Source organism: Chanos chanos, chromosome 9 (genome assembly GCF_902362185.1).
Source record: "Chanos chanos chromosome 9, fChaCha1.1, whole genome shotgun sequence".
Taxonomy (NCBI): domain Eukaryota; kingdom Metazoa; phylum Chordata; class Actinopteri; order Gonorynchiformes; family Chanidae; genus Chanos; species Chanos chanos.
Window position 1 is genome coordinate 20,294,877 of NC_044503.1, and position 19,607 is coordinate 20,314,483.

Sequence of the window (19,607 nt, forward strand, 5' to 3'; positions counted from 1 at the left end):
ATGTGAGAGCATACATATGTGATTGTTGATACAGGTGTTTTTTTTAAAAAGAGTTTATATCATTTTTCAATGGAGTTATAAACAATGCAGTGTTTCCTGAGCGTGGTAATTAAACATTTCTTAAAATTTCAGAGTGTATCTAAATGTTAAAGCGTTCAGAGGTGTGAAACAAGGTTAGGTGTGGTGGGCGTCAGTCACGGACACAGGTCCATATTGTAAGCGTGGCATTCCGGTGTTTCTCTGTGAGACTGGGATCTCTTTAGTGTCATTCGTCATGCTGGGAATCTTCATCATGGGTTAATGTTTTCTGACCTGTGTCACAGAGCATTAAAGTCAGCTGGCAGCCGCCTCCTGCCAACACACAGAATGGTTTCATCACCGGATACAAGATCCGTCACAGGAAGACCGACAGGCGCGTGGACCAGGAAGCCATCGAACCCAATAACCTCTGGTACCTTTTCACAGGTATGACCCAATGACCTTTTCATTTTTCATTTGGTTAGTTTAGCTTTTCTTTTGACGACTCAATTTCTCTGTTTTCGATCGGTTAGTTCAACTATTTTCGGGTGCTAGTTTGTTTGCAATGTGCTTAGTAAATATTAAACCATAAAGCCCTGAAAGTAATACACAGCTTTAATATTTTACAGTATTCATGGATTAAGGTATATGGAGGTATTCTCACTGTAACACCGATTCTATTTTGATATAATACACACCACAAGGTTAACAAAATTCTGTGATCTGTTCTGTTTAGTGAGAATTCAATGCATGTTAAAAAGGGAAACCCATAACCCAGTCAATCAAACAGGGATTTTTTCGTCTTGGTTTTTGCCTAGAGGGGCTTTGTCTCGTTTTATTTCATTTCATTTCATTTATTTATTTATTTATTTATTTATTTATTTATTTATTTATTTATTTATTATTGGTGTGATATGGGCTCCTCTCAAAGCTACACTTTTTATTTGAATTGTGACTCGAAATTGATATTCATTTCTGTTACATCCATGATGTATATATCTATGAGTTTCCATTTCAGGAAAAATTCATTTCACGTTGACAGTCTTGTACGCTATGGTAATTCTTATCACTCCAGGGCATTCAGGAATGACTGTGCTCCTGTAATAATTGTTGTTTTGTCTCGGCAGAGATAATGGAATTTTACAGCGTTTCTTTAAAAATCCGCCGGCTTTACTCACCTCTCGAATACCATGTCTGTGTATTATTGTACCAAATTGTCAAGTATAAAGTAAGTGGTCAAATGGTGATTGTTGATTCACCTCTCTCTCTCTCTCTCTCTATGTCTCTTCTTCTCCCTCTCCCTTTCCCGCCCATTCTTTCTCTCTCTCTCTCTCTCTCTCTCATTCATTCTGTCTCTCACTCCCTATCTCTTCTCCCTACTCTTTCACATACACTCTCTAATCAGGCTTGGAAAAAGGCAGCCAGTACAGTTTTCAGGTGGCAGCAATGACAGTGAATGGGACAGGCCCTGCCAGTGACTGGTACACGGCAGAGACACCAGAGAACGACCTTGACGGTAAGAGTGAAATCCCATCACAATTTCCTCTTGTGTCTTCACCATCAGGCCCTGCCTCTCCATGTTCTCCCCTGTGTATACACCCTGATTAAATATTTACAGCAATGCCACCAGTCACCACTATTTACATCACATTCCACTGCCACCACGTATTACAAGGAGAATGAGTCTTCCCTGCTCCCCAGGTCTGATGGGCCAAGCTGAGTATGAGGCACAGACAGACAGACAGACAAGTGAATAGACACATAGACAGATGGACAGATAGGCGGGCAGGTGGACAGATGGACATATAGTCAGACTGAAAGAGACACAAACAGATACAGAATAACAGACAGACAAACAGGCAGACAAGCAGAGAGACAGACAAGCAGACAGACAGACAGGCGGATAGAGATAGATAGAGACACAGGCAGGCAGGCAGAGAGACAGACAGACAGACAGACAGGCAGACAGGCACAGAGACAGACAGACAGGCAGGCACAGAGACAGACAGATAGGTAGGCAGACAGACAGCTGCTCCCTGTGCCTTTCAACTTCCTGTCAGTTCCTGGGCAGGCCGTGGAGCCCTCGATGGGGCAGTCCGTTAGCTTAATGAGCGCTTAAGTGTGTGGTTGTTACGGCAACCGAACCGCCTAACTGAAAACATTACTCGGGATAACAGATAAGAGTTGATGGTTTGGCTATGAAAAGCGAGTGTGGATAATCCCCAAAATGCACATCAAAGCAATAAGTAATAAGAGATAAGAGATCAGTCAATCAAAGCAATAACTATGCACTGGATGATTGGAATTTGGTGCACTCTAAATAATTTATCACTGATCAAACTGATAACTTATCCTTACGCAGGACCAAAAATTGGCAACAATTTCTCTCACAATATTAGAGCAGGATAATACTGTTCTCAGTTAAGGTTCAGTAAATACATACATGAATATCTGTGTGTGTGCATGTGTGTGTGACTTTCTGTGTGTGTGTGTGTGTGTGTGTGTGTGTGTGTGTGTGTGTAACAGAAACCCAAGTCCCGAACCAGCCGAGTTCCCTGCACGTCCGCCCACTGCCCAACAGCATCATCATGAGCTGGACTCCGCCCCTTAACCCCAACATCTTAGTAAGAGGCTACATCATTGGCTATGGAGTGGGCAGCCCCTACGCGGAGACAGTGCGAGTGGACAGCAAGCAGAGATACTACTCTATTGAAAACCTAGGTAAGCACACGTGCACATCTACTGTGATTAACTCTATGCAAGTTTTGAATTCTCAGTGGATGGTTACTCTGCTGTCTCATACTGTCTGGTCGTACTGTTGGTTTAGAGAGTGCAGTGTAGAAATATGGAAAAGACTACACACAGACAATCAGGAGTGATGAGGACTGCTCCTGTCAGATTTAAGTCTGTTGTTCTACCCACATTAATCTGAGATTGAGGTAGTTTGCTTCTCTCATGTGACCACGTGCAATGAGAAACGTGCAATGGCACCATTTCTATATTTGAAAGGATTGTTTAAAAGGGAAGGCATATACACCTGAAAAAGACAGAAACTAAACAAACAAAAACAACGACAACAAAAAAAAATAGTAAATTTACTAGAGAACGTGTCCTGTTGATCTTTAGATGCAGAATACAACTTCTTTTAGGAAAACAAAACTTTTTCATTTGTTACACCCACTCAACAGTAACTCTCAACATTAGAGAGATGACATGCATGTGTTGAGGAATCAGTGTGTTATTGATGTCACATACAGAGATACCTCATTAACCCTGTTAACAGTCCAAACTGTGAAAGAACATTCCCATTATGTTAACCTTGTACTGACAAAGCTGAACGCCGATAATAACAGATGCTCAACACATCTCCCTCCCAAAGTGTCAGTCCACACAACTGCAATTTGTTTGAAAAAATTTACATTACTCTTACTGATGTCCAAATGTGATGTGATTTATGTTGAAGTCTGAGACTTCTACAGAAGAAAAGTTCTGTCCTGTTAGAAAATTATCAGGTCTTGATTTTTGGCAATAGTTTGGACATGCGGTTAAACTGAGTAGGAGACATACTGAAAGATCTCAAATGTATTTTTTTCTGAGGGTCTTAAATTGCTCACTGGTTTTAAGTCTGTACATACATTAAGTCCAGTGGACGTCAGACCTGCAGATGCGTGAAGAACCACAGTGAATGTTGTATAATTCTTTGACTGCACTCAGGCCTGAGCTCACATTCAGAAGTTCAGAATTTGAGAAGATTCTCGCCCTGTAACTTTATTTCTCCTAGAGCCGTGAGGCTTAGCGAAAAATATGTATATTCCTCCTGTGAACTGGTTGGCTCAGAGGACTCCTGGATGTAAGGCAATGTAAGGCAAACGTAATCCTATAAGATAGACACCTTATAGGATTACGTTTGCCTTACATTGGTCCTAGAACCAAAAAAAAAAAAAGAAGAAAAAGTCTAATCTTCTCTTCATTGGCTATGGTTCCAGATGACATGAAATCTACATCATAGCATATATGAGGAAAACTTTTTGAAGTTTGTGCTAGGAAAATAACATCAAAAAAGGGTGGCTTAGTAGGATGGAAATTATACCAGAAACGTGTTGTTTAGGATATACCGATATCTACAATTTTATAAAGTTATAAATAAAGATTTTATAAAGATATAGAAAGATTTATAAAGATAAGATATACTGATTTTACAAAGATATAAAATCTTTTGACTAACATCACAGGAGATGGAACATGGAAGGGGTGTTCTTTTGTGAAACTGTGATGTTTTTCTGTCTGAATGTGAAGCACTTGTTTTGGCCCCCTCTCCGTGGCTGCAGGCTGCTATTTTGGCATTTGTTGTTTTAATCTCATACAGTTGTTCTAAATGCAGTCCTGAGACCTTAATGAGGAGCTTAATTATTTGGGAGGGAAAAAAAAAAAAACCTTATTGATTTGGGTTGTTTTCGTAGCGGCTAGCAGAACCCACGGAGCGTTCGTTTTTGCCGTCTCCGTCACTTAACAGTGATGGTACGGGTCAATTACACTGCAGTCTTTTCCTTTTCTTTTCTTCTTATTTGAAGAGATTGAAGTTGAGAGTTTTCTTTTTGTTTTTAACTCTGGACAGTCCCGGACAATCATCCACGACTGGCAAATGTGTGGACTGTCTACACGTGGGAGCCAGAGATTGAACTGCTGTAGTGCTGTAGTGCTGTAGTGTACAGGCCAGATGGATTCTCGATAAATCAAATTCTCTCCAGGGCACAGGCCACAGCATATCCTGCCTCTAAAAATGTTCTCACAGATCAACTCACTTTTTTTATTCACAAAGAATTTAATCTTCTTCTTCTTCTTCTTCCTCTTTTGGCCCCGAACATAGTTTTAATATATTCACAGTTGTGCTGCAGTAGTCAACTGTAGAATTAATAAAAAAAAAAAAAAATGAATATGATACTTAAGCAAATCGTTTGGCTGTGGATGGACAGATTTGTGCCTAAGCCTTAATGAGACTGAAAGTAGAAAGCTGAGAGAAGAGATGTCCATTTGGCTGCTGTCTGGGCTTACCGGTGTAAGTTTGTCTGGAACACAAACACGTCTGACCTTACAGTGTGTTTGTCAGAGTGTTGGACTTGATTTGATTTTGTTGTACAACACGTCTCTGTGTGTGTGCACAAATATATGAGGTAAAAATAACTTTCTCGTCTCAAGATAATGTCAGAGCTGTGCAGAATCAAAAACGAAATGAGAGGAGAGAAAGAAAAGAACGAAAATATCTTGCCAAAAAGGCCTGTTAAAACAATGGATCGAAATTCTCGGCACGTGGCATTCTTAGATGTTGTTTTGTTTTGGGACTTTGAATTAAACTGGAGAGAATTTAGTTAAACTCCAGTCAACTATAGTGTTTCAAACATTTTGGGAAATTTCCCAGACCCTAAAATTGTGAAGTCTTGTTTAATAAGATGGATTCTTTGGGCAAAGAATAGTGTGAAGAGAATGAGTAGCCATTCCAAGGATGGTACAGAACATTTATATTGGATACGCTTCAGTCTGTTAAAACACAACTAATTTATTATTTGGGATTAGATGATATTTCATTATTTAAAAGAAACATAATAGGAAAACAAGTCAAGTGTAAATTGAATTTTAAAAAGCAACTGCAATTTGCATAAGAAAAGAGACAATAACACATCGTGCAGTATTTAATATTCAGAGGGTACCTTGTATTGGAACATGCTAATGAATGCATAATGAAACACAGGACAAACTTTCTGCTCTTTTCAGTTTACGCAGAGAACTGTGTAGAACCTTCTGTGTCAGTACATGTGTGTATTTTACTCACAGAGATATGGCTGTCGTGTTTGTGGAAGCTTCGTCATGTGGCGTTCAAGCTCGTTTGAAATGCTCGCAACACAGTTCTGAATCCCCTGTGTTCAGTGTGTGTGTGTGTAACACGCTCTATTGTGAACGCATACAGTTTCTGTTCTAAGGCCACGCGGCTATGGGGAGGCGCAATTACACCAGATGACAGAGGAGAGTGGGGAAAAAATGGAGAAAAACAGCAAAAATGTTATTTTCCTTACACTCTAATCTTGTCTCTTCATCATCATCCCCACCATACCACCATACCCCCATCCCCCCGCACACACAGACACACACACACCTCCCCATCATTTTGTGTAATTTCATTCTTATTTTTCAACTTTCTTTTTTTTCTTTCCTTTTCTTGATCCATTCCACAAGCTCCAGCTGATTTGCTCTCTCTCTCTCTCTCTCTCTCTCTCTCTCTCTCACTCTTGACAACCACTTTAGGAAATGTTCTATGTCCCTATCAGTATTTCCAGTGGAATATATTGGTTGCTATGGTTTCCACAAACACTTGCCCCACACACACACACACACACACACACACACACACACTCGCACACACCCACAGATACATTCACATACACAGAACAAGGAAGAGAACATCTTCCCCTCACTCGTTAGAGACACATTGGTGTCAGTGTGGATGCACAGACCTGGATGGCTATATGGCTTTCCCAGGGTTTGAGTCCGTACGGTTCCGCGTGTGTGGAATGAGAACATCTCTTACGTCCTTACACAGCTGGAAGCATAGGAGAGATTTCTCTGGGGATGCAGCTTGCTAACCTATACACACAGGGAGTGGGTTGGACAGAAGGGTTATTTAATTAATACAAACAAAATTCTGTACTTTTTTGCTCACATTTTATTTTATGCTATTTATTTATTTATTTTACAAATTCAGTTTGCCAGTCTATCGCTTCAAAGTATATTTCATAACGTCATTCCATTCAGGGAACAATTTCATCTGTTATTTGTTGTTGTTGTTGTTGTTGTTGTTGCTGCTGCTTGTTGTTGCTCATCACAAAAATTCTGACATAAAAAATAAAATAAGGTAAAAGTAAAATAAAATAAAAATTTAACTGCCTGTAGATGTTGATGTTAAATGCACCACTCAGTGAGTTAAGCCCACTTCTTTCTCAGTCATTTATTTATTTTTTATGTTGTTTTCTTGTTTGTTTATTTGCTTGTTTCACACAGAGCCCAGTTCTCATTACGTGATCTCTCTGAAGGCCTTTAACAATGCTGGAGAAGGAGTTCCTCTGTACGAAAGTGCCGTCACCCGGTCCATGTCAGGTACGTCCCGAGCATCCTCGTTCTCTTTCTCAGGGTCTCCCAGTCCAGTCACTGGACACTCAGCATGTCCTATCAAAAAACTATCACACATAAATAAGGACAAAGCAGAGCCAGGTTTGGAAAAAGTCTTATCTAAAGCTTTAACACTGAAAAAGTTCTATCCAACAGGCCATCTGAAGCTGATACACTAAAAAAGTCTTATCTAACAAGCCATCTGAAGTTAAACAGTGATGAGTCCTGTTGCTTCTTCCCCAGTGATTCTTCTGGCTCAGAGAGACAGACTGTAACAGCTTTCTAACTGGGTCCAGCTACATCAACACAACCCGTTCCCATTGTCAGACTGTAACAGCTTTCTAACTGGGTCCAGCTACATCAACACAACCCGTTCCCATTGTCAGACTGTAACAGCTTTCTAACTGGGTCCAGCTACATCAACACAACCCGTTCCCATTGTCAGACTGTAACAGCTTTCTAACTGGGTCCAGCTACATCAACACAACCCGTTCCCATTGTCAGACTGTAACAGCTTTCTAACTGGGTCCAGCTACATCAACACAACCCGTTCCCATTGTCAGACTGTAACAGCTTTCTAACTGGGTGCAGCCACATCAACACAACCCGTTCCCATTGTCAGACTGTAACAGCTTTCTAACTGGGTCCAGCTACATCAACACAACCCGTTCCCATTGTCAGACTGTAACAGCTTTCTAACTGGGTCCAGCTACATCAACACAACCCGTTCCTATTGTCAGACTGTAACAGCTTTCTAACTGGGTCCAGCTACATCAACACAACCCGTTCCTATTGTCAGACTGTAACAGCTTTCTAACTGCGACCAGCTACATCAACACAACCCGTTCCCATTGTCAGTATCCAGGCTCTCATTCAAAACATGAGGAAGGGGCAGTTTCAGGGAGAAGAGGAAGCATTTATAGATTAGTGAGGGAAGATTAAATGGGAGAAAGGTCAGAGGTCAACCATAAAAGCGAGTGAACATGAATGAAAGGGGGGAAATGCCAAACTACGGGCTGTGCCTATGATACCATGTAGAGAGCATCAGTATCATCGTGTGCTGTAATCCAAGATTGTGTCAGTACAGTGCTACAGTGCAGTTCTGTATGTTCTCCCTTATTGGTAGAGCCAATAGAACTAGTGTGGGCCAGTGGAGACATCTAGATTATAAACGCAGACTTAATCGTACTGTAGGTGGAGAATACGCTGTGCACAGATTACAAATCCATTATCCTAAGAAAACAACTGGATTAACTACCCAGCCTAGTTTGACAAACCATTCTTGACCAGTTTGCCCAGTTTACTCCGTTTTTGTCTTAGACATCCAGACAGTCTGTGTTTAATAGTAGCGTTACTGTGACCTTTCGGTGGCACAGGTCAGTGTCCATCATGATAGTAACATTCCCCAGCTCACTCACCATCTCAGGGTGCTCTGTTGGTTACAACCACAGTTTCCCCTTAGGTCTGACCGAAACTTTGGGTAAAAAGAAAAAAAAAAAAGTTAAGAGGACATCTCCCCCGGTGACCAAGTGGGAGAAAAGTGCTAAACTGAGAGACTCAAAGAAAAGCCTTAGTGCAAATGTTCAAGAGACTTCTCAGGCTAAAGTCCAGGCAGAATCCTCAGCATCCCTCCTTTTTTCGTCCCTCTCCCTTTCTTCTTTGTTTTGCTCCTCTGTTCCTCTAGAGAAATCTCAAGTCAGATGGATCAGCTCATGTTTACAGTGTTTTTTTTGTTTGTTTGTTTGTTTTTAATTCGGCCAGTACCCCCCCTCCACAGCCGTTCCACATACATTTCTTTATTTTTCTACAGTGTCCACATCATAAGCCAAAGACAGTTCACATACCAACTCCTGTGGGAGGTTGTTTTTTGAAATATGTTGACTTGAGCTTGAGTGTAGCAAACCCTCTCCTGAATTTTAACCACAGAGTGAAAGGTGGCCATGTTTTCTTCTGGTTTCTTTTTTTTTTTTTTTATCAGATACATCGCCCCATATTTGATTTAATTTTTCAGATTTAAACCGCACACCAAGGAACCGTTACATTCAATTAGCCAGATAACTCCAATTAGCTTGTTTAATTATGCATCTAAATGTGAATCTCAGCTTCCTGAAACACCTCCCTCATGTCTTTGCTTACTGAGGAAATCGAGATACCAAAATCCGCAATATCCCAGAGTTTCATACAAACTCAGTCTGTCTGGCAATATTCAACCTGTTTTTAGTACAGGGGAAGTACAGCCTAGTTCTGTCTCTACTATAGCAGCTGTGCAAGATTCAAGGTCAAATCGGTCTAGCATTGGTCTGATTCTGAGATGCGATTGGCTGCCGTTCTGCATTTGAGAGGAGATTTGCTGTCACTCTGTGTTTTAACGTGCCCCTCCTGTCACCCCTACTGTGTGATGGGTGTGTCTGTGCCCATGTTTAGTGAAAGAGTCGAACTCAACATCACATGCTCACGCATACACCCAAGCCATTGGCCGCTGTGTTAAAATACCCTTTTTTAAAATGCGCTATAAACACAGAGAGACAATGATTGTCTCTTTGGTTTCAGCCTTCTTTAGAGCTTTTCTTTATCCTCTCTCTCTCTGTCTCTCCCTCCATCTTCCTGCTCCTCTGTCTTGTGGTCTCTTGTTCATTTGTTTTCCCACTCATTTTCTCAAATTCAGTTCCATTCTCTTTTCTATTTTTCACTTTTTTCCTATCTCTCATTTTTCATTTCTCTCTTCCTTCACTCTCTCTCTTTCTCTTTCTCTCTCTCTCTCTCTCTCTCTCTCTCCCTGATGCTCTTATTTTCTATTTTTCTCCTTCTCTGCTTCTCTCTCTCTCTCTCTCTCTCTCTCCCTCTTTCTCTCTCTCAGCTCCCCTCCTCTAGCTTTTTGTTCTCTTCCCCATATCAGCTCTAGCAGGTTGCTAATTCAGCTGAGGAAACAAACAATGAAGTTTGCACATTACTTCCAACTCACAGACTTCAAATCTCTCTCTCTCTCTCTCTCTCTCTCTCTCTCTCTCTCTCAGTCTTTTGTCTTTGTTTTCTCCATCATCAGCATTCTGATGTGTAGCCACTAGCTGTTGGAAGGATGCAGATATCAGACTATTACCCGAATACCTCATTTATCTACATCTTTTACTAGGCAAAACACATCCCTCGTTCTGGATGATGAATACCACTCGCCCCTTTCTTTCTTTCTTTTTTTTTTTTTTTGGCGGCCTCATTTCAGACATCAGTTTCAGTGACAGAGTATTACAATATTTTTGCCTGATGATGATTTTCATCAATGTCCATTCACATTTATCTGATTATAAAAACTGTGGTTGTGAAAGTGAAGTAGTGATGATGACGACGATGATGATGTTGGTCTATGAGAATATCTGTCTGTCACTGGCTCTCTGACTAACTCTTGTTTTTCTCTGTCTTTTGTAGGTATGCCTTTAGTCGTTTTTTTAAACCGTTAGCTGATTCTTTACTCTAGATCTTGTCAGTCCGTCAGTGTTCCTGTGTAGTGCTCGTTCTCTCAATGTCACCTGTAGAGTAATCAACGTGTCCTGTCTGTCTTTCTCTCTCTCTCTCTCTCTCTCTCTCTCACTCCATTTTCCTGCCTTTTTTCTCTCTCTTTTTTCCCCCCACCTGTGCCTCATTCATCTCTTATTCCTTTTCTGTTCACTTACTCATTGCTTTTCTTGCATGCTCCTCTACATTGACCTGAAATATATTTTTTCCCTTATTTTTGTTTGTATGTGACCGTGTGTGTGTGTGTGTGTGCGTGTGTGCGCGCGTGTCACCATGCTGGGTTCATGCTGTTCAGATCCGTCTGATCCGCTGGACGATGATTTGTTCCATCTCTTTGATAAATTCCCCACTCCCATCCCAGATACGTCCACTCCCATGATCCCTCCTGTAGGTGTGCAGGCAGTGGCCCTGAGCTCAGACTCGGTTCGGGTCAGTTGGGCTGACAACTCCATGTCAAAGAACCAGAAATCCTCTGAGGTCCGCTACTACTCAGTCAAATGGAAACCCAGCTATTCCACCAGCGGCAAGTACAAGGTGACACACAGCTGCTGCGGCTGCTCTCTCTCTCTCTGTCCCTCTCTCTCTCTCTCTCTCTCTCTCTCTCTCTCTCTCTCTCCTGCTCTCTGTCTCTCTCTCTCTCTCTCTCTCTCTCCATTATCTGTCTCTGAGAGGTAAGGGATAAGGAGAGTGTGTTATACAGTACTGTTAATACTTTGTTCAGAATGACTAGACAAACTGAGGAAACACACATGACTCCTGGTCAAAGCAGAGGTAGAATGTCTGACATTCTGTGCTTGACTGTGTGTAGCATTCTGAAAAGTATCTGGCAAATACCAGAGAGTTCATGTATAGACACTGAAGTGTAATTCAAGTGTTAAAAGTTTGTTTCTGCACCATCTCCAGCGTTAATGTTCACAGATTTTAATTCGTTTTGGTCATTTTATACTTTGTTGTCGCTTGTCAAGTGATTGAAATAATAAAAAAAAAAATTTAAAAACTGCATCAACAGGACAAATCAAGCATATTTGGTCACAAATCCCTATGTTACAAATGCGTTAGTGTTTGGTAATGTTACCAAAGAGAAGAAAACACAGTCAGTCAATTTTTGTTAAAACAGTACATTTTTATCAAGGAGAATCCATGTTAGTGCCTTTCTTTCAAAATTTGACTAGAAAACATCACCTTCCTATCCACACAGTTCTTGACACTCTCTGTCTCTGCCTCTGCCCCTGCTTCTACTTCTGCCTCTGTTTCTCTCTTTCTCTCTCTCTCTCTCTCTCTCTCTCTGCCTTCTTCAGTTAGGTGCACTTACAGCCCCTGTAGTACAAAACCAAGTTGAGCTTAGTGAGTTACCTCCTCCCCCCCCCAAAGGAAATAGGGTTTATATCACTCTTGTGTCTTTCATTGTCTGATAAAGACGAGTAACATTTACCTTAGAGCAGCTCCAGAGCTTGGTTCTCTTTTTCACTGTCTTACAAAAGCAGAAATAATGGCCGTAATTGTAGTGTTTATATCTCACTCGTGTGTGTGTGTGTGTGTGTGTGTGTGTGTGTGTGTGTGTGTGTGTGTGTGTGTGTGTGTGTGATGACTGTTTTGCAGTCGGCTGACACTACAGCACTCAGTCACACTGTTACGGGCCTGAAGCCCAACACCATGTATGAATTCGCTGTCATGGTAACCAAAGGACGCAAGTCCAGCACCTGGAGTATGACGGCACATGCCACAACCTACGAAGCAGGTACTGGTTCTCTTTCTCTTTCTCTCTCTCTCTCTCTCTCTCTCTCTCCCCCTCTCCCTCTCCCTCTCTCCTTCCCTATCTCTCTTTCTCCCCCCTCCCTTTCTCTCTTTCATCTCTCACCGCTGCTTACAACTAAGACATACATTCAATTACATCCCATCCCTACATTCCTCTTGTCTGTAGGCATGGATGTTGTACTCCCAGTCTGTTATAAGATGCCCACAGCTGTTGCTGTAACTGGGAATAAGCTTTATGTGTTCCTCTTGCTCTGTACTGAAGCACAACACTAACATGCTAACAACCAGCAAGCGCTCACAAATCTTTTCCTCCAGAAAAAAAAAAAACAAAAAAAAAAACACTCACCTTCATCTGCCTTTCCCGCTCATTAAGCCTGGTCATCCACAGTGAAACCAAACCTGATCTCTGACCTCTGACCTCTAGACCTCGACACAGAGTTGCTTATCATTATTATGCATATTATCATTTTTTTATTTTACATGATTTATGACTTCCGCTAATGTTTCCTCAGAAAACAGACAAGAGAAATACGGGCTCAAACCAGCTGTGTTTTAGAACCAAACAAACACACACCCAGCAAAATGATTAAAGGTGGCTACTCTAATTCCCGCCAGATGCCGGTTCCCTCTGTAATTTATTCTTCGTTCTTGAAGAAGAACCATTTCAGAAAGGAGCTGTGGGGAGGGCGTGATTTGGGGCGAGTTTAGCTACGCTGAGAAACGTTTTCATTTATTTATTTATTTTTAAGAGCTGTTTGAGGAAAGTGTTTGCTTTGGGCCCACAGGGCAGGGTTCTATAATACTCATGGAGAAGGGAGTGCTGTTAGCGTGGTGGTTTTCGAACTGAGGTTTGAGGCCTTTTTTTGCACCCTTTTTTGTGGGGTGTTTTTTTTTTAACAATGAGAACTCCTCCACTCAGTCCTGATGGGCTTAATAGCGGTTTTACTGTAATTCAGAGCTTCACTGGGACTTTGAAGGAGCAGTGGTAGCGATGTTAGCATTACTGCCACACAAGAGCGTGTCGTTTGACCACATCTTTGTCTGTTTCCCACCTGTTTTGGGTTTTTTTTTTCTTCCTCTCCTCCAATCATCTCAGCACCCAGCTCAGCTCCCAAAGACCTGACCGTGATTGGCCGAGAGGGACGGCCGCGCTCAATCCTCATCAGCTGGCAGCCGCCGCTGGAGGCTAACGGCAGGATTACAGGTGAGTTGGCTTATATAAACCATATACACACACATGCACACGCACACGCACACACATACACACACAAATTATCTGTGTAAAGTGTACTTCTATGTTGTAAATCTTGAATGGTAACAGGTTTCAATAGCTCCACACCAACACACACACACACATGCACATGCACACACACACACACTTACACACACACACACATGCACACACACACACACTTACACACACATACACACACTCACACACACACACACACACACACACACACACACACACACTCACTCAAGTTCTTTTACCCACTCTATGGGGTCCAAGTCATAAATCTATCTTCATTAATGACCTTTGTGGCAAGTAAACACACACACTCAAACATCTATTCCTCCTTTGTGACAACTTGACACACACACACACAAACATACACACACCTCTATTGGTCCTTTGTGACTACTGGACATACACACACCCCTATTGATACTTTGCGACAACTAGACACACACACACAGACCTATTGTTGGTCTGATGTGTGAATCCCTTTTGGATAGCAACCTGAGTGACCCGGTGTATTCTTGCATCCTGACTTGGATAAGAGCTGCCTGTGGACTCAGGGGTGGATGCTGTTCTCTGCTCTATACTCATTCTCCTGGGAAGAAGGCTCGGTGTCTCCATAGGGCACTGACTGAGAGGGCCTGCCTCACACTCTACATGTCTCTGCAGAGAGGTCCCCACTTTCCAAAGCTCACACACACTGACACAAACACACACATGAAGCAGCAACTGCCTGGCACAAGCAGAGAGTTTCTTTTTTTTCTTTCTTTTTTTTCTTTTCCTCTGCACTTGTTACTATCCCACTGTTTCTATCTGGTTCTTTCAGCTGTCAGCTAAAGGTGTGCTGCCTTCTTTGTTCTTGACTTTGCATAACATTTTGACACAGTAAGGTATAGGCTTCATAGTTTTCCATGGATAAGAGGATTGCTAGACATTGCTGAGTGTGAGAGTGCAGCCAGTTCACACCTGGGGTCGGTTTCACTCCCAGTATTCCTGACGTATCTTCAAACGCCCAAAGACACAATCCTGCTAGTGACACAACTCAAATGTGTGGAACGATGGAGGTGCAACGTTATATACGCCATGTCGGAAAGTGCTTTCGGAAGTTTCCCGAGGATTCATCTACCTTTTCCTCTGTCAGTGCCTTGACAGAGACTGAGCTGAGACATTAGGTCTGTCAAAGAGAGGTCAGAGAGTAAGACTGAATGACACAGCTAATGAAACAGCATTTGTTTGCCTTCAGCTTGGTTTGTCAAATATTAATTTGTATGCAATCAGACAATTTTATGAGAAGCTGCAACATTAAACAGAGGGAAAGCTTTTACACAGGGATGTGTTTAATGGCAGGAATATGTCTACAGTTTTACAGAAAGCTTTTACACAGGGATGTGTTTAATGGCAGGAATATGTCTACAGTTTTACAGAAAGCTTTTACACAGGGATGTGTTTAAAGGCAGGAATATGTCTACAGTTTTACAGAAAGCTTTTACACAGGGATGTGTTTAATGGCAGTAATATGTCTACAGTTTTACAGAAAGCTTTTACACAGGGATGTGTTTAAGGGCAGGAATATGTCTACAGTTTTACAGAAAGCTTTTACACAGGGATGTGTTTAATGGCAGTAATATGTCTACAGTTTTACAGAAAGCTTTTACACAGGGATGTGTATAGGCAGGAATACGTCTACAGTTTTACCGAACCAAAGCAGAAGCATGAATGGGGTTCTGCCCATGCACAACAGAACCATGAATACAGCTCTACAATACTTAACACAAAATTCCACACAACCGCACAGAATTATACACAGTTACACAGAATGACATTCAACTCCACACAACTCATCGCAATTACACATATCTCACAACTCGGCACAATTACACATATCTCACAACTCTGCACAACTCCACACATCAGACAATCATCACACACCTTCACACAGTCACAGCTGCAGTTTATACAGCAGCACTGGCAAGATTTACCTCTTTCACAAGCCTGAATTCAGTATCTAATCCCACAGATACACAACGCTTCACAACTACTTCAGATTCTGTGCTACTCTGAAAGTATCTGTCTCTGTTTTTTCCCTTTCTTTACTTCTCCTCCTTCTCTTCCACTGCTCTCTCTCTCTCTCTCTCTCTCTCTCTCTGTCTCTCACACTCTCTCTCTCTCTCTCTCTCTCTCTCTGTCTCTCACACTCTCTCTCTCTCTCTCTCTCTCTGTCTCTCACACTCTCTCTCTCTCTCTCTCTCTCTCTGCCTCAGGCTATATTGTGTACTACACTCTGGATAAGAACATGCCCATAGATGACTGGGTGATGGAGCCCATCAGCGGAGACCGCCTGACCCATCAGGTCATGGATCTGAACCTGGACACTGTCTATTACTTCCGCATCCAGGCCAAGAACGCCAAGGGTGTGGGTCCGCTCTCCGACCCCATCCACTTCAGGACATCCAAAGGTAACTCCCCTCAGCTTCAGCTCGTAAAAACCATGGCATATGATCATGGCCTTGTCTGAACTGCCCAGGCAACCACTTTCTCTGCCATTTTAGAGCAGAGAACATGGACATATATATATCTTTTAAGTATTTTCAGGTATAATAGCACACTCCAGTCCCTCTAGGCCTTTGCCCGAACACAGTCTGAAATGGTAGTTTATGAAATATCTCATATCTCATATGTGTTAAACAAACAAACAAACAAACACCAGTTGTTTTTAAACAGTAGTGTCTTCTGACTCCATCCACCACAAATGAATTGAAATTGAAAATATAAAAATGCTTTGAAATTAAAATAAATTGATCTATTCAAAAATTTGGGTTTTTAGGGGAGGGGGGCTATTATGGCACTTCTCTAGTCTCTCCAGCTTTGTATCCAAACCAAAATTAAAATTTGGATGGAAACAATATCTGCATATTTTAACAAGTCAACACCTGGTGTTTACAAACAGACCCTCTTGATTAATCTCGATCTGATCATGGGCCTTGGATCACACTGCACTCTGTGTTATGAGCTAAAAACATCTTGACTGCCACACAGTCTTGTCATTATGGTTTGGCATTGGAGATTAATTGGGCGGGTTTTGTTTAGAGGCCATATCGTTCGTCTTCATTATGACAGGTTAAAGGGACTGACCCAATGCTGGGACAGGCTCCTCACGGCATATCCGACAGGAAAGCAGTAATTAATGTGTTTCTCCGCGTCGGCCCACAGCCCCTGATCCCATCCCTGTGCTCCCAGTGTTCCCAGTACCCTCGGGGGGGACTTGTTCAGACCCCCTTCTGTTTAACTGTCTTGATGCACTGGAGGGCAGTGTTTATCATTACTGCTGTGAGGAACAATGGAGAGGGCCAATGAACTTTGTATGTTAAGCGTTAGACACACAGAAGATGGTTTAGCAATGGTTTAGCATAATGTGGTTTAGCAATGCCATAGCTGTCGTGTTTTAGACTGCAGAATTTTAGAATATTATGCTGTGATGTCATACTGCATTGTACCTCACACAGTCTGTTGTTACTGTGATAAAAGGATGTACATGTGGATTATATCTAAATTAGACCAGCAAGTCGTACAAAACTATTAATTATTAGTTAATTAATTAATTAATTAATTAATTAATAGTTCCTTATTTGACGGTGTTCTGTGTTAATTTCAGTGTGTATTCTGTGTTGGTGTATTCAGTGTTTGTTTTGTTGTTTAGCATACTGTTTGTGTTCCGTGTTTAGTTCTCTAAAACACTCTTAATAGTTTTTGGGTAGAGATTTAGTTCAGTTTTGATAGTTTTTGAGTGAATTTATAACTGTGGGAACTCATCTCTCAAAGCTCTACTGAATAATTTAGGGATGGAAGAAAATTAGGACAGAAGAGAAAAAGAGACACAAATAAGTTAGCATGGACTCAGTCCGTGTCTGAAGTGTGGAGGTTCTAGCTTTAAAACTGTAGAAATAGATGCTGTTAAGAAAACAAACAAAATAGTGTGTGGTTAAAAAGCAAGAGTGGAAAAGGTGTGTATTGTGTTTGTGTCATTGTCTGTTGTGTGTGTATTGTGTTTGTGTTGTTGTCTTTTGTGTGTGTGTATTGTGTTTGTGTCATTATCTGTTGTGTGTGTATTGTGTTTGTGTTGTTGTCTGTTGTGTGTGTATTGTGTTTATGTCATTATCTGTTGTGTGTGTATTGTGTTTGTGTCATTGTCTGTTGTGTGTGTATTGTGTTTGTGTCGCTGTCTGTTGTGTGTGTATTGTGTTTGTGTCATTGTCTGTTGTGTGTGTATTGTGTTTGTGTTGTATTTTGTTTGTGTGTATTGTGTTTGTGTCATTATCTGTTGTGTGTGTATTGTGTTTGTGTTGTTGTCTGTTGTGTGTGTATTGTGTTTATGTCATTATCTGTTGTGTGTGTATTGTGTTTGTGTCATTGTCTGTTGTGTGTGTATTGTGTTTGTGTCGCTGTCTGTTGTGTGTGTATTGTGTTTGTGTCATTGTCTGTTGTGTGTGTATTGTGTTTGTGTTGTATTTTGTTTGTGTGTATTGTGTTTGTGTCATTATCTGTTGTGAGTGTATTTTGTTTGTATCATTGTCTGTTGTGTGTGTATTGTGTTTGTGTCATTATCTGTTGTGTGTGTATTTTGTTTGTATCATTGTCTGTTGTGTGTGTATTGTGTTTGTGTCATTGTCTGTTGTGTGTGTATTGTGTTTGTGTCGCTGTCTGTTGTGTGTGTATTGTGTTTGTGTCGTTGTCTGTTGTGTGTGTATTGTGTTTGTGTCGCTGTCTGTTGTGTGTGTATTGTGTTTGTGTCGTTGTCTGTTGTGTGTGTATTGTGTTTGTGTTGTTTTTTGTTTGTGTGTATTGTGTTTGTGTCATTATCTGTTGTGAGTGTATTTTGTTTATATCATTGTCTGTTGTGTGTGTATTGTGTTTGTGTCATTATCTGTTGTGTGTGTATTGTGTTTGTGTCGCTGTCTGTTGTGTGTGTATTGTGTTTGTGTCGCTGTCTGTTGTGTGTGTATTGTGTTTGTGTCGTTGTCTGTTGTGTGTGTATTTTGTTTGTGTCATTGTCTGTTGTGTGTGTATTGTGTTTGTGTCATTGTCTTTTGTTTGTGTGTATTGTGTTTGTGTCATTATCTGTTGTGAGTGTATTGTGTTTGTGTCGCTGTCTGTTGTGTGTGTATTGTGTTTGTGTCGTTGTCTGTTGTGTGTGTATTTTGTTTGTGTCGCTGTCTGTTGTGTGTGTATTGTGTTTGTGTTGTTTTTTGTTTGTGTGTATTGTGTTTGTATCATTGTCTGTTGTGTGTGTATTTTGTTTGTGTCGCTGTCTGTTGTGTGTGTATTGTGTTTGTGTTGTTTTTTGTTTGTGTGTATTGTGTTTGTATCATTGTCTGTTGTGTGTGTATTGTGTTTGTGTCATTGTCTGTTGTGTGTGTATTGTGTTTGTGTCATTGTCTGTTGTGTGTGTATTTTGTTTGTGTCATTGTCTGTTGTGTGTGTATTTTGTTTGTGTCATTGTCTGTTGTGAGTGTATTTTGTTTGTGTCATTGTCTGTTGTGTGTGTATTGTGTTTGTGTCGTTGCCTGTTGTGTGTGTATTTTGTTTGTGTCATTGTCTGTTGTGTGTGTATTGTGTTTGTGTCATTGTCTTTTGTTTGTGTGTATTGTGTTTGTGTCGCTGTCTGTTGTGTGTGTATTGTGTTTGTGTCGCTGTCTGTTGTGTGTGTATTGTGTTTGTGTCGCTGTCTGTTGTGTGTGTATTGTGTTTGTGTTGTTGTATTTTGTTTGTGTGTATTGTGTTTGTGTCATTATCTGTTGTGAGTGTTTTTTGTTTGTCATTATCTGTTGTGTGTGTATTGTGTTTGTGTTGTTGTCTGATACTTGCATATCATGGAAGCTGTGAGGTGTATGTGTGTGGATGGGTGTTGAGTGGACATGTCTTCGTTGCGTGT

The 19,607-nt window shown here is 41.1% G+C and overlaps 1 protein-coding gene across 1 annotated transcript in view; it reads left to right on the plus strand.

Annotated features, from left to right (window-relative positions):
• The window catches only part of dcc (DCC netrin 1 receptor), a 263,672-nt gene that overhangs the window by 214,443 nt on the left and 29,622 nt on the right, over positions 1 to 19,607 (plus strand). The window contains exons 16-23 of the mRNA XM_030785285.1: positions 324 to 465; positions 1,424 to 1,534; positions 2,545 to 2,739; positions 7,069 to 7,164; positions 11,045 to 11,217; positions 12,283 to 12,421; positions 13,535 to 13,642; positions 15,940 to 16,134. Coding sequence (XP_030641145.1) covers positions 324 to 465; positions 1,424 to 1,534; positions 2,545 to 2,739; positions 7,069 to 7,164; positions 11,045 to 11,217; positions 12,283 to 12,421; positions 13,535 to 13,642; positions 15,940 to 16,134 — 1,159 coding nt within the window. The remainder of the gene's footprint in view (positions 1 to 323; positions 466 to 1,423; positions 1,535 to 2,544; positions 2,740 to 7,068; positions 7,165 to 11,044; positions 11,218 to 12,282; positions 12,422 to 13,534; positions 13,643 to 15,939; positions 16,135 to 19,607) is intronic.